General features: G+C 38.4%; 1 protein-coding gene across 2 annotated transcripts in view; it reads right to left on the bottom strand.

Annotated features, from left to right (window-relative positions):
* Nucleotides 1–15,487, bottom strand: part of LOC107591232 (brother of CDO-like) — a 28,628-nt gene extending 13,141 nt beyond the window's left edge. Inside the window, exons 1-3 of one of the 2 annotated variants that reach the window (XM_016280330.1) lie at nucleotides 15,094–15,487; nucleotides 2,953–3,077; nucleotides 2,490–2,771 (exon numbers count right to left, since the gene is read on the bottom strand). In XM_016280330.1, the coding sequence (XP_016135816.1) occupies nucleotides 2,490–2,771; nucleotides 2,953–3,061 (391 nt within the window). In that variant the 5' untranslated portion in view covers nucleotides 3,062–3,077; nucleotides 15,094–15,487. Of the gene's footprint in view, nucleotides 1–2,489; nucleotides 2,772–2,952; nucleotides 3,078–9,319; nucleotides 9,402–15,093 lie in introns of those variants that run through there. The other variant, XM_016280331.1, reaches the window with a different exon arrangement.
* Between the last annotated feature and the right edge of the window lie 237 nt (nucleotides 15,488–15,724).

Genomic DNA, 15,724 nt, shown 5'->3' with positions numbered 1-15,724 from the left:
ATTAGAGCGAGGGGCCAACGTGGGATCATCAGAGACAGGGGCCCCAGCTAAGAGCTTGCATCTGCGCACCCCTAGCCCTCGAATTCTAATTCATAGTCCTTATCAATTACATCTCGCAAATGTACAAGAGAGTCAAAGTTAAATGAGGGAGACTGAAAGTCAGAACAAAACAAATGTGCTTTGAGAGGACTGAAATCCAATGCACCATTAAATGCCATGAGCAGAGTTTGAGAGAGGGAAATCGGGGGTGGGGGGGTGGATGATGTAAAGCATGCCTTCTTTGGGGAGGTGAAGATGGTGTCAAGAATCTCATGTCACGTCTCATCTTGACAGAAGATCCTGCCTCGACTAGTCCCGTCAAACCTACCCTGCTCACACTATCACACAAACACGCATGCATGCACACAGTTCTTTAGAATTTCGTATATGTGGCATATATTCACATACAGTTTATGAAAATAAACCTGTAAAAAAATTAAAGTTTTAGGATTTTGACATTTATTATGATGTAAAATTAGCAAGAATTCCAGCATTTTTATAGACCACAAATAAAAAAAAAATTGTGATCATGTGTATACTTTTGTACAGACAGTCAGTTGTTCTCGCTTCCACTGAAGCTCAAGATGCTCTTACAATGGATCATCTCAAATCATCCTGGATAACATGACCATCAGGTTTTATACACAAACCTGTGGAGTTCAGCTTGAGTGCTGCTGCGATTAAAGGGATAGTTCACCCAAAAATGAAAATTCTGTCATTAAATACCCTCATGTCTAAAAAAGACTAAGAAATATAAACGATTTTAACAATATCCTTACTACCTTTCTGGGCCTTAAACGTGGTAGTTCTGTTGCTGTCTATGCAGGGTCAGAAATCTTTCGGAGATGAACGAAGGTCTTACAGGTTTGGAACAACATGAGGGTAAAATAATTAATGACAGAATTTTCATTTTTGGAAAGTAAAAGGGAGACAAGAAGTAAAAGAAGATGTATCAGTGTGACACAGCTGACAAAGAACAGTATAAGTTGTTTACGCCCAGCTGATATTCTCCAAAATGGCGCTACAGGGTGATGCGGAGGAGAAGAAATGTTGAATAAAGTCGTTTTTTTTTTCTTTTGCGCACAAAAATTATTCTCGTAGCTTCGTAAAATTACGGTTGAACCCCTGATGTCACATGGATTATTTTACAGATCTCCTTGCTACGTTTCTGGACTTGGGAACATTTCAGTTGTATTGCTGTCTATGTAGGGTCAGACAGCTCTCAGATTCCATCAAAAATATCTTCATTTGTGTTCCGAAGATGAATGAAGGTCTTACGGGTTTGAAACGACATGAGGGTGAGTAATTAATGACAGAATTAACTAACCCTTTAAAATCCTAATTATTTTTGGCATAAAAGAAAAATCGATAATTTCATACTAGGGGTGTGCGATATATATAGTCTGCGATAATATCGTAATTGTTGTTTTAACGATGTGCGATTTGACATTATCGAGTATTTAGCAAAAACCATTCAAAACATCCCTAGTGCGTGTGCGCATTTAGTGTGTTTTCTTCCACTGCATGATTCAGTCTATTAAAATGCATTTAGAATGATCACAAATTCAAGACATGATGGCAGAAAATTTATATATTTATACCACTTCATATAGTTATTCAATTTCACATGAAGAGTGCCGTTTTTCTCCAAAAATTACCATGATTACAAATGTGACATTGAATTCAATAAACAATAAGTTAATTAAGAGACTTACGTTTTAGACACCATATTGCTTGTTTTTCTCTATTTCGCCAACAAAAATCATTCCGAATACAACCACAGGGCTGTTTTGTGTCTCTGAGCAACATGACGGTGTTTATGACCACCACACAGAATATGAAGAATATTAAAAACATTAGGAGTCAGCTGTCTTCGGCAGTCCTTAAGATACCAGCACAATAACACACTCAGCAAAATATCGTCTAATTATCGTTATCGATAAAATCCCAGAAAATATCGAGATATAATTTGTCAATATCGCACACCCCTATTTCATACATACAATGTATTGTTGGCTATTGCTACAAATATGTGCTACTTATGACTGGTTTTGTGCTCCAGGGTCACATATTATTAAAAATTACAACAATCTCAAACTTTTAAATGGTAGTATATGCAGAAACTCACAAAATTCACACACAGTTTCTTTTTCTGTCTTTCTGTCTCGTTCCGTCTCTGTATATGAAAAGAGGGAAGCAGTGGAGAACGGGCAGGAGGCCCTTCACTAATGGGGCCCGTGGTTCACCCGTACACACACGCACAGGCATTATGGTGGGTCACATTACACGCCCCTTCCCGTGCTCCATCACTGACTAGCTTGGGGTAAACGCACACTAGCAGTACAGCTGGCACAAAACCACACATTACAGAGCCCTTTGAATTTAGCACAGAAAAGTTCACAACACTGTGTGTAAATATGTATACAACAAACGTAAGTGTTTGTACTCACTAGCTGCAGTAACGTTGGCCAGCACGCTAGCACAGGACCCGACCCTGGTGGTGGCCACACACTGGTATCTGCCCACGGTGAGGTTAGTAAGGGAGGGGATGAAGAGCGAACCGGGCTGCACCAGCAATCCCAGCTCTTCGTCGCCCCCATTTGGCAGCTCTCTGCCGTTCAGACGCCAGCTGATGTTGACATGGTTGGGTAGGGCGCTGCAGCGCAGGGTCACGCTGCCCCCCAGTTTCTGTACCACAGAGAGAGGCTCCTCAGTGAAGATTGGGAAGTCATCTAGAAAGAGAAAGTGGGACATAATAATGGTGAATAAATATATCAGTTATCCAAAACAAATGGCTATAATAGGTGCTGGATCTGAACGCAGCTTGTTCTAACTCAAATTAAGCCAACTTTATGATGTTTTGGTGGGAATAGGTCTTGTAACAGATGAAGAACCAAGACGTCAGAAACCCACCTCTAACAGCTGCACTATCCTGCAGGCAGCACAGCAGCGCACCCAGGGCACACAGCACTCGAATCTTCCGCTTTCTTTCCCAGGGTATCCAATCCAATATCCCAGACATCTTCCATACACTACCCCTGTGAGAGAGAGCGAGAAAGAGAGCGAGGTTATCAGATGAAAGCGTAGTTAATGTGACATTACATTGCACATGTGGTGAGTATAGTAATGAACTAACACACACAACCCACAACCTGAGTCATACAGTGGCCAAAAACAAGAAAAGAGACCAAATTTAAAGTGAAATCCATTTACAACTCAGGAGCCATTAAGCAGTTTTTTGTTTTGAAAAAAAAAAATAGTACTTAATTCAGCAAGGACACATTAAATTGATCACAAGTGAAAATAATGACATTTAGCCTATAATGTTACAAAAGGTTTATATTTCAAAAAATGCTGTTCTTTTGAACTTTCTATTCATGAAACCCTGAAAAATCAAACTGTTTTCAATGCTGATGAATAAAAAAGGTTTCTTAAGCACTAAATGAGCACATTAGACTGATTTCTGAAGGATCATGTGACACTGAAGACTGGAGTAATGGCAGCTTTGTCACCGCAGGAATAAAACATTTTTCTTAAATATATTTTAAAAAAGAAAACAGTTATTTAAAATTGTAATAATATTACACAATAGTTTCACTATATTTTTGTATTATATATTCTACACTATATATTCAAATAAAAGTAGCCTTGATCAGTATTAATAAAACTTCTTTCAAAAACATGAAATCTTATTAATGACCCTACAAGTAGCTTTCCTATCCCATGGTCCACTTTAAGGGGGCAAAAATGGTGTTCTGCTACTCGTGAAACAATCTTTCCTTACAAGTTCACAGAACACATGCTGAAACACACATCCCGCTTGAACCCTCATTCAGCGGGTCGAACTGTTTAGACGGGTGCCCGGATAAGAAGAGGGGGAAATCTGAGCCCCCTCACTCAGGTGTAACCGATACAGGCGGGTTCAAAAGAAAAAGACCTGCACACAAAGGACAATGGGGTGGGGGTGATATCATTTGTATTTTCTGGAAATATTGAGTAGTGTAATGTGATCCTTACAAAGATGCAAACCGAGGGAGAAAGAGCAAGCAGGAGAAAAAGAGTAATGGTTAGTGTATTAACAGTTAATGCAGGAAAGGGAGCGTTTCTCTCCCTCGACTCCTACTGCCAAGTTTCCCCGAATTCTTTCCTGTCAGGTTAAACTAACAACTTCCCGTCAGGAGGAGAAGGGTGGTCCATTGCTCCCAGACTGCAAATCTCTCGCTCTCGCTCTCACACACACACAAACACACACAACTCTACTCCCATCAATTGTAAGTAATGATCAATGAAGCCTCACAGAAAGATTGAGAGCTCAAACATGGGAGGGAACCACATGACACAACTCTAGAAAAACCCTGCAAAAATAAATGATATCTGCGTCTTGGGATCTGGAGTTGTTTTTCTGGAGCTGGTAGGTACATAGCCATTAGCTATTAGCCAAACTCTGCTGACGGAATAGAATGTGTGCCATTTACAGACTTTGGTGTTGGCCCTAAATAAATGTTTTTCCATTTCCAACACCAAAAATAAACAAGTTATGCTGAGAGATGTTATTTAGTCTGACTGTTTTGGAAATGCTGGACTCATCATTTTAATTACCATATGTGTTAAGATTCTGCTGTCTGCTACAACATTAGCTTGTTTGTTTCTTGTCTCTGAAGTGGAAACGCCATGACGCTGATTCCAGGCACATCGGGGAACCTCACTGTGTAGTTAAGATCATACTGACCTAAGCAAACACTCAACTTGATAAGCAACTAGTTTCTACCACTTTAAGTGAACACTTGGTCAAGTTCTCCATGCTTAGTTAAAGCTCTGTAAATCATCAGCTTTAATCAGGTCAATGACTGGCTCATGTCACTGCTCTTTTTAATATTACTGCTAAAATGAATGATTTACCACCATGTCTGATACTGATTGCAATTACTAAGAACAGTGACACTACAACTGGTGATATTGCTGTTAATACTACAACTACATCCATTACTATTGTAGGTGCAGATGATTGTTTCAGTTGTGTTTTGACCACAGCCAGTGACGGTGAGGGGTGGAAGTACAGTCAGGTGTAGTTGTGTACATGGGTGTCAATCACTCAACCAATTAAACACTGAAAATGTGTGTCCTACAATCTCCAATGGACAAAAACCTGCCAAAACACTGGTAGAACTCTTTTTTTCTGCTGTACTGGTCAAGAACAAAGTTCAGATTAGAAATAGCCCTTACAATATTTTCACTATCAAAAAAAAAAAAAGTAATCAAACAACAATATATTTTTATATTTGTCAAAAATAACCTAATATTGAATATAAATGTATATATTTATTGCAAATAATTTTATATTTTCAAACCCACTCAAAGTGACGATGAACATTATTCTCTCAACTGTCCCAACAAAAAAAATCTCATCCATGTTTGCTAGTTATATTACTTTGCCATGACCATGCTGTTAAGTACCCGAGTATCAATCATTCAGCCTGTGAAACATTAAAAATGCATTTCAACAAACTTTCAGTGAACAAAAACTGTTGCAAAACATTGGTAGAACTGAATAAATATTTTTTTCTTCTAGACGGGTTGAGAACATAGTTCAGCTTTGTAATTTGCCCAGCCAATGTTTTATCTAAAAATATTTAGCCTAAATAAATAAATAAACATTTTATATTTGTATGTAATATTTTAAATATCAAGTTTTCTTAAACAATTAAGAATTAAGTGATGCCTATGAACATAATTCCAACAGTTTCCAACAAAATCTCATATGTTGACCAGCTAGCTAACTTTACCTTGACCAAATATTAAAATCAGCAGAGTTTGTAACAACAACCACCTTCAATACATCACAAACTACCAAATCTTTATGTTTGTGAGGCATAAAAACATACATATAGTGTAGAACTGATTTGATTAGGCAAATGACAACTTGGTCAACACACCTGAAACCATTATTATTGATGAGCCTCATCGATCCCACTGGATTGTGAAAAACAGGCTACATGTTTGTATCCAATAAACTACAGCATCTACTCAGACTATCAAGCTCTTAGGAGCCAATAAAGCTGTGCTGTCAACAGGAACAGGACAGCTGCCCTATAGGTTTGGAAAGGGCAGCAATAGCGTCTCCTTGGCTGTCAAGCCACCTGTCTCAGGCGTCAGAAGTTATCCCCTTGAACATACACGTTTCACTCAGACACATATGCGCAATCCAGCTCATGTCATCGCCAGACAAACACTTCACATTCATATCAAGTCACAACTGTAACGGGAAATAATTCATAGCGATGCCTTTTTTTTTTTTTCACCAACAATGCACAAACAGGGGGAGTCAAACGATACTGCAAGCGAAAAACATGCTGCGGTATATAAGTATGTGACCCCTTTAGAGAGCAGAGATTGCATTGATCTGAGTATCTGGATAAGGGCTGTACATAGGCATGTGCATTTAGACTCTGTTTATAGGAGAAACGGAGAGAGAAAGAGAGACAAAAAGCATAATACTGAAGTGACTTCATAATGCCTCTTTGTCACTAAATGGAGTTCTTTCTTCTAGGGCCACTCTGGTCACTATTGTCCTCCAGCCTGTGTGAAATTCATTTTGACAACCTTACTAATTGGATAAAACCGCTCTCGGCCGCCCGTGGGCCCTCCCTCGTACTGTTCACATTCCATCTGCTTTCCGCACAGAGGGAGAAGAAGCGTAACGAGGAAGCGAGGGGAGGAGGTGGAGTTTAGCTCCTTCTGAATATTTATCACCCCTCTCCCATCACCCTATTTATGTCCTTCAGTCACAATACCCCCCCCTTTAGATAAACACATGCGGTGTCAAGTGTGAGGAGTGCTGGGTTCAACTGCCCGCGCGGGCCCATGGCTCACAATGCCGCAGCACATATCTACCATGCGGGAGGCCCGTTGCTCCGGGCGACGGTAACAGGCAGAACGCACCTTAATAGAGTGGAGAGTCATTGTAAAGCAGTGAGCCGGTGCACGGACAATAACCCATGGCCCCCAGTGAAAGGAGAGACGTTTCTCAGAAGGGCCAGAGGAAGAGCTGATGGGGGCAGCTCAATGGACATGTGAGGGTTGCAGTTTTGGGCTGGGGGAGTTAGAGAGCCAAAAGTGGTTAGTGGATGTGGTGGTGAGTGTAGGGGGGGGGGGGGGGGGGATCTAAGCTTTAGGGATCCAAATTAGAGAGTGGATGTCAACTGGTGATTGACCGAAGAGGGGGGAAAATTGAGATGGTGGATGGTTGAAGTTTGCTGGCCATTTGGCTGAAGGAGTCAAAAATGGTGAAAGTACAGTTCAGAGGGAGAGTTTTACTGAAATGTTGGCCTCCTTATAGATGAACAACACACTTTAATGTTATGTAAACAGAATATCTCAATATTTATTAGTGGTCGACCGATATGGGATTTTTGACAGCCGATGCCGATATCTTGGAAAGCAGGATGGCCGATGGCCGATATAAAGCCAATATAATTTTATTTATTTTAATTAATATTTAAGAAATTTGAAGTCATTTGAAAATGGATTAAAAATTATTGTATAAAATAAACATACTTATACTTTAGAAGACAAAGCATTTTTCACAAATAAATATTTAATAAAAATCTAATTGAAAAGGAAGTAAACACTGTAACCAATAGGGCACTCAGTATTCTGGGAAGTTTGTGTGCATTGGGAATCATAAAGGCCTTTTAGGTAACACTCCAAGGTAAGGTAACACTCATTTTACATACAGCACGCAATGAAAATGACACGAATATGACAGTGGACAAATGCATAAAGCGCAGCATAATTTGAAATCACGAGTTTAGTTTGTCGATCGCCAGTCAAGCAGAACTCTCCTCCTATCGACAGTCAATTTGCACGGACTGACCGTCACGCAGAGAACACGCGATCATGCAGGATACAAATGCACACTTCACAAGATCTCAATTAGATTCGACTAAGTCTGCAAGGTTTGTGAAATTAAATGTTCATTAGTCATTCAAATGCGTATTTGTTTAATGCTGATGGCAAACGAGAAAGTATTATAATGTTTGCCTTTCTATTACTAATAATATTAAAGCAATCGTTATAATACTTTTTTGTATTCATTTTAATTCCTTTGTTTAACAGTTCTATCGGATTATTAGATAGACTTATCCATATTAGACAGAACTGAACGACGACAGCGAACAAAAGGGAGAATGTGAACACTGTGTGCTCAGGCGCTGCCGTTCTCAGCACCGTCAAAATAAAAGTCCCTTCTCGAACACATCGGCCAAATAGAAAAACTTATCAGCCGATGCCGATATTTGAAAAATGCCAAATATCGGGCTTGGTGATATATCGGTCGACCACTAATATTTATGCTCTGTAATGGCTGAAAATATATTTGTCTGCAACCAGAAGAACCACCATTTTGACCAAACTTCCACTGATAAAAGTACAAAAGTTTTTTTTTTAATCTTTCTGAATGAAGTCACTCATGCTTACCAAGGCAGCGTTTATTTGATCAAAACTCAATACTATTACTATTTAAAATAACTGTTTTATACTTAATTATAATTTTAAAATGTAATTATTTCTGTGATGGTGAAGCTGAATTTTCAGCAGACATTTCTCCAGTGTCACATTATCCTTCAGAAATCATTATATGCCGATTTGCTGCTCAAGAAACATTTCTTATCATTACCAACATCAAAGAGAGTTGCGCTGCTCCATATTTTTGTAGAAACCACAATCACTTTTTTCTGAGATTTTTTTTGTAACATTACAAATGTGTTGTCACTTTCGAACCATGCTAAATAAAAGTATTAATTTCTTTCCAAAATAAGTAAATAAATTACTAACTCCAAACAGAAACAGTAAAAAAAAAAAAATGTTTTAATGTTAATCTAAAAATACATCAAAAACAGTAATATTTAACTTTTTTTTGGGGGGGGAGCATTGTAAATAATAAATGCAGTACAGAATCTTCAGTGAACATTTCTGACTGATGATGTAAACGGATGATTGACTTACTGAACCATTTGAACATTCACAGAAACAAATCAAACTTCAAAACGACCTGAAGTTTAGATCAATGGCGCAACTACAAAATGATGTAATAAGACACAGAAAAATTGTGAAACTAATCTAACAACGTGGTCTTTAGGCCAAATAAAAAGGCATCTGAAATGATTGTACTATTTAAAAATTTGCTTCATTGTATCCCCAGCAAAATCATCATGAAGATTCAATACATCACCCAGACTAAACTCTGGGCATAGTTCCCTTGCTGCCACAGTCATGACTTTACCTTCAGGGCTCTTCACCATCACTTAATCCTCTGGAACGTTCTCGTGGCTCTCAGAACAGATTAGCAGGTGTAAGCAAAGCAGAATCTTTTCCAGGTCTGCCTAGACTCCCACAATTCACCGCAAAGACATCAGTCGTTCCCATGCCGGAAAATTAAACATCAAAAGCACCACTAACAAGGCCATTACCCCCGCCATCACCGTACCCTTCAGTCGATTAATGAGCAACATCCACCCCTGCCGAAAAAATACAATAATGAGACCCACTCAATGGATTAACGAGCAAAAGACTGAGCCAAGTCCAGAGGCTCTGATCAATTAAGCGCCCTGATATTTGCATAATTCATATAACAAGGCAGCATTAACTAGCACACGCTAATTATTGAGTTCGGCTACTTTGAGCAGGATGGTCACATGACTGCATACCTCCGTTTGGCCAAACGATGGGATCTGTCAGTTAGGATTAGACTGACTCTGTTTTCGTGCTGCTTCCCACCAAGGCAGGTATTATAAGAGGTTCAGTTCACCAAAAATCCATTACAAAACTGCCTTGGCGATGCTTATTAGGGACATATTGTCAATCAGTAAATGGGTTCAATGAGCTTAGATCACTTCACACACATCTTACAAAGAGAAAATGAGCCATTAGCCCAAAAACAGTTATTTGTAACAAGATATATGTTATATGTGAGGTGTGTGTGTTGAACATTCTCATTTGAATTCTCACAAGGACCCAAAACCTGTTCTAATTCAAATAAATAATCACTTTCAGAATCAACTGCTTGAATGCGGTTCAAACTACAATATAATAAAAAAAATCTAACAGAATTAAACACTTTTCAAATCATGATGGAGGACAAATGTTTCAAACTCTCAAACACATGCAGCCATTGTGAAGTTCATTACAGAATATCGAAAAAGAATCGAAATGAATACTGAACATATTTTCTTGTAAAACCACACAGAGCTTATAGCTGTGCAGATGAGCAGAGAGAGGGAAGGACGGAGGGGCCCCTGCTGCTCTGGCAGCTTTTCCATCATAGTGAATGGAACCAATTATAAATCTAAAGCAATTTCTCCACAGCCAGCAAGAGTCCAGTTCCAAAGATCGGAAAAAAACAAGCAGAAAGGGGTGGGGAATAAAAATATATAATAAAAATAAAACATCATAAAACTGTTTATCACGCACTCGGGCAAAAATGCTCTGTTGCCTGAGTGAATGGCTGTAAACAGTACTGATACAAAACAGTCTAAAAGGAAACAAAATAGGACATTTAAAGCCGAAAAGTGTCTAAAACGTCTCTTAAAAACAGGTTTAGTATGGTGATTGTCAAATGACTAGGTCTTTCAGAGCCAAAGGTCTGGCTTTGGCAGAGGAAGCCCTTGTCAACTGTAAACACCTGCAACATCCATGACCACACAGTTTGCAGACACATCAAAAGCAACACCAACCACATAATAAACAAACCCTAAACTGTAAAACAATACAGTAGCCTTTGGCTTTTGAACATACCATGGTATCCAAAAAGCATACAGATGAAGAAAACATCCTACCTATTTCATTACAAAACAAAACTGCTGTGCTGAAGGATAGGTGTTTATACACCATCGTTTAAAAGTTTGGGGTGAGTCCGATTTCTGTTTTTGAAAGAAATAAATACATTTAGCAACGACACATTAAATTGGTCAAAAGTGACAGTAGAGACACTTATAATGTTAAAAAAGTATTTCATGTATTTCATATAAATGCTGTTTTTTTTACTTTCTATTAAAAAATAATCCAAAGAGTTTCCACAAAAAATATTAAACAGCACAGCTGTTTTCAACATTGATAATAAGAAGAAATGTTTCTTGAGCACCAAATCAGCATATTAGAATGATTTCTGAAGGATTGTGTGACGCTGAAGATTGGAGTAATTGCTGCTAAAAAAAATCAGCTTTGCATCACAGGAATAAATTATACCTTAAAATATTAAAATAGAAAACAGTTATTTAAAATTGGAATACTATATCAATAATACTATACCTATTTTATTCTATTAATAGAATAAAACAAATGCAGCTTTGGTGAGCACAAGAAACATTAAAAAATCTTATAGATCCCAAACTTTTGAAAAGTAGTGTATATTGCAAATCAAAAATCATAAAGCATTTAAAAAACTCTTTTAAAACCTTATATTTGAGAGAGAAAAAAAATCTTCACAACTATTTTCAACAAGTGAACTTTAAGGAAATTTTTAAGAATTATTTATAAAATTCCATTTATCAGAACATGAAAGTGGCATGTCATCTATCCTGGACAGACAATGATGACAACTAATGGAGTATGTGTTTGCAGAACAGTTTCAGAGCATGTGTGTGACTCTGACAGTGAGCTATAGGTCTCTAAAGACGAGTTATCGAGAGAGTGTGAATAGTCTTGTGAGAATGTCTCCATTAATCTGTGCTTGTCAAACGATCCTTAATCTTTGTACAAATATCAGCTTTACACACTGAGCTGTTTGTCTGCAAACAGTCGCTGCTTACTTACCAGGGCCTGGAGTTTATCAATGATCTCACCGCCTTGCAACAGACACACTGACACAAATAGCAACGTGCCGCTATGTTTGTGCGTTTCCCTGATGTCAGAGACAACTCGGGTCAAACATAATACAGTCTTCACAACAACTAGTGAAGTGACAAGGTAACACATTACTGAGCATTTCACAAGTTTTAGAGTTTTAAAGTAAATGCACATATTGCTCTTAAAGGAATAGTTCATTCAAAAATACACTCACCCTCAGGCCATCCAAGATGAGTTTGTTTCTTCATCAAAACAGATTTGGAGAAATTTTGCATTACATCACTAGATCAACAATAGATCATCTGCAGTAAATGGGTGCCATCAGAATGAGAGTTCAAACAGCTGATAAAAACACCATAATAACCTACAAGTAATTCACACAAATCCAGTCCATTGAGTAATGTTTTGTGAAGCAAAAAGCTGTATGTTTGTAATAAATGTATCATTAAGTGTTTAATTTCGAACCTCTATCCGTATTTATTTCCCCAGGTGAAAAATTGTCTCGACTGAATCAGGAGAGAAATATGCACAGATCAAGCACCATTTACAAGTAAAAACAGTTCTAAACAAATATGTAGGCGGAGAGGACAATAGGGGAAGCATTTTTATGGGTTATATGGACTGTATTATATGGACTTTATGGGATATTTTGGCCATTAATAGCTTTAATGTTTCTTACAAACATGAATCAAACTATGTAATGCTAAATTTCTCCAAAATCTGTTCCGATAATGTAACAAACTCATTCTGGATGGGCTGAGGGCGAATAAACTTTCAGCAAATTTTCATATTAGGGTGAACTATCCCTTTAACAATTAGGGTTTTCCAAGAAAACAAGAGGAACATGAGAAAGTGAGAAAGTCAACCAGCCACCTGGAAATTCAGGTGTTATCATGTGCCTAATGAAATGGAGAAAGCTCTGAAACTAAATTACCTCGACCAGGTGCGGCTCCAACAGCGACTTAAGAGACATACTTTAGAGACAATTATTCTTCACTGTGGGCTAAAAATTGCCTCTTGACAGACTTTTGTGCTTTGGATAATTCAGAGCACGTTTGGAAACAGCAGACTGACACGCCGTGCATTCCACTATGAGAAGATAATCCTGATTGGAGAGCATCTTTTACCCGCACGCACACACAAACTCGCAGATTGTTGCCTCCAGGCTGTTATGACTGCATGAACATACCCGCTGAAACAGACATGAAAGCCACCCTGCAGGAGTTTTTTATTACACAGCCTTCTTCTGCAAATTAACAGAAAAGCTACACCCTTTAAGAAAACAATAAGTTGGTCCAAAAACCTCTGCGGCAACAAAAAACCTCCACATTCAACAAGACTAATCAGCTCTCATTTGGTCACACACACGCTAGAAATGAGTTCATAATGCTGCAACCTCGTCGCCTATTTTTCTATGAAAACAAGAGCATTTAAAGACATATGTCACATCCCTGACATCTCTACCACGCTGATACCTGATCAGCCTCGTCCCTCCCATCTATATGCCTTCATCAGCCTTTCCAAATCCCCAGACGGGCCTCTCTGGCTCAGCTATGGGATACCTGTTACAATGCGGAGTAGTGAGGGCATGTGATCTGAAATCTGTGCATCCATCTGTGCATAGCTAATAGGCCTTCCCACCATTATAACCAAATAAGGTCAGAGCACTATGAAAGCCAACAAGATAATCAGACTGGAATCAATTATGGAACAACTTTGATCCACCCGACCACCAATCATCTTGAGCAAAAACCAGCTACCACAGTTTTTCCTCAAATTGAATTCTTGGCATTCGAGTAGAGCGATCTGGCTCGCAAGAATCTATCAACTAGTTTGAAACACACGCAAGGTCAGCCAGCAATCCTCTCAGTTGGCCTGTTTTCTTTCTTTTTTGAAAACAATGCAGCAACTGGGCGCTAACATTTTGGGGCCCTGATAAACTACATTTGCAGCTTTGTAACAGTATTGTTCTGTCTTAACGCTATAATAAGCATGCGGGACTGTATGCTTTTTTTTTGCAAATAAAATATCAGAATTCAAATCTTTAGTAGTTCATCAGTTAGGTTTGGTTTTGTCTCCACACTACAGCAAGGCTTTCTGAGCAAATGACATCTTACAGATCAACAGTATCATTTTCATGACTTATATTGATATTTTTTATAATAACCAAATCATTAGACTACAACAATAAAACATCATATGCATTATGAATATTTTGTTTATTATTATTATTGTTATATTCATTCATTGCCATGTATTTATTATCCATCATATTATGTTTTGCAATCTAAATAGTCACAAATGTATTTTTTTCCTAACAGTTAGCCATGTCTAACAGACAAAATGATAACTGATTAAGAAGAAAATGTGTTAATATCTATAAAAACTTCTATTTTAGACCCAATGAAGTGAAACTAGATACCAATAAAGCAAATATTTTTATATAACTGCTACAACACTTCTTTGTAATTGTTTACAAACAAACAGCTTTAATATTTTGGGCACAATTTCCTAATGACCAACAATAATCAACATTTGACCAATTTGTTTTATCAACATAAAAAAGTAAAAAAAAAAAAAAAGTCAGAATGTTAATAGAATGACAAAATATATAAACATACATGATTTATTCAAGTGTAAAATTGTGTTGCGCGCAGTAATGTCAACTACTACAGCTGAATGAGGCCTGTAAAACTATGCAAAAGTTTTCATAGAGACTTCATAACACATTTGTTGACAATGATACGTTGATACAAACATTATAAATATCATAAATGCAGACGTATTTTAATTTTCGCCTATGATTAGCATTGGGGGGACAAATGAACATCACAGCCGCAGCCGAAGCGCATTTAGCCATCTTTTATTGAAATACCGTCACAAATACGACTACTAAATACTTTTTAAAGAAGAAAAAACAACAAACGTAACCTCGAAGAGTCGGGAATATATTACAGCAATCTGATAAGAGAACGTCGAAACAAAATAGCCAGTTAGCTAACACCCGCATCTTTTAACAAAAAATATAAAAAGGCATCTTTCTGAGATTAACAACACGCGATGATTTCTACAGGGTGAGTGTTCGCATAAGTGCAAAAATGTAACGTTAGGAAATACTGTGAAAAGTGAAGGAACCTCGAGTAAGCTATTAGAATAGCATGGTGGGGTTCCTAAAAACAAGAGATGTTTTGGGGGGAGGAGAGAGAGACTTACCAAAAACGTGCAGTAGTTCGGAGTTGAATCCAGTAGTTTTTCTTTGGTTGACTTTTTCCAATGTTTCTCGTTGTTTAATCCAAGAAAACTGCAATTCCTAACCTTCTTTACCCCGCAAACCGCTACTGCTTCAGTAATTCACTGCTGCAGCAGCACCGACATTTTCTTCGGCTCCCCAAGTTCTTGCATTGAAAGGACGTTTTTGGATGACTGAGTCCTGGAACAATTCTCCCTTTTGCGAGGAACTTCTCGGGTCCTCCCACTTCCCAAGAAGGAGGAGGGATCTGAACAATAAAGATTCCTTCCCAAATCTCAGCGCAGTTCACGCTTGTCTCGCCTAAAGAAATAGACTTTATAGCTTGAGTAGAACGTTTGTGACGAGAACTTTGCGTTATCTTCGCGCGAAACCTAAACGTTCGCAAAGTTACGTGCGCTGGATAAGGAGCCCCTCCCCCTCCCCCTCCCGCTGCCTCTCTGTTCTCCCTGATTTGGTATGCGCTCGTCCCCGCAGGGCTTGCATTGACCCCCGTCTATTGAAGCGACAGTCCCGCAGGCGCAGCTGTACCGTGGTGTGCGGGAAAACCTCACCGTGAGGACCCCCGCATGTGTCTCTCAGAGCCACCGGGTTCAT

The sequence above is a fragment of the Sinocyclocheilus grahami genome, unplaced genomic scaffold (genome assembly GCF_001515645.1).
Source record: "Sinocyclocheilus grahami isolate Dianchi unplaced genomic scaffold, SAMN03320097.WGS_v1.1 scaffold139.1, whole genome shotgun sequence".
Classification (NCBI taxonomy): Eukaryota; Metazoa; Chordata; class Actinopteri; order Cypriniformes; family Cyprinidae; genus Sinocyclocheilus; species Sinocyclocheilus grahami.
This window is presented reverse-complemented; position numbering and strand designations above follow the sequence as displayed.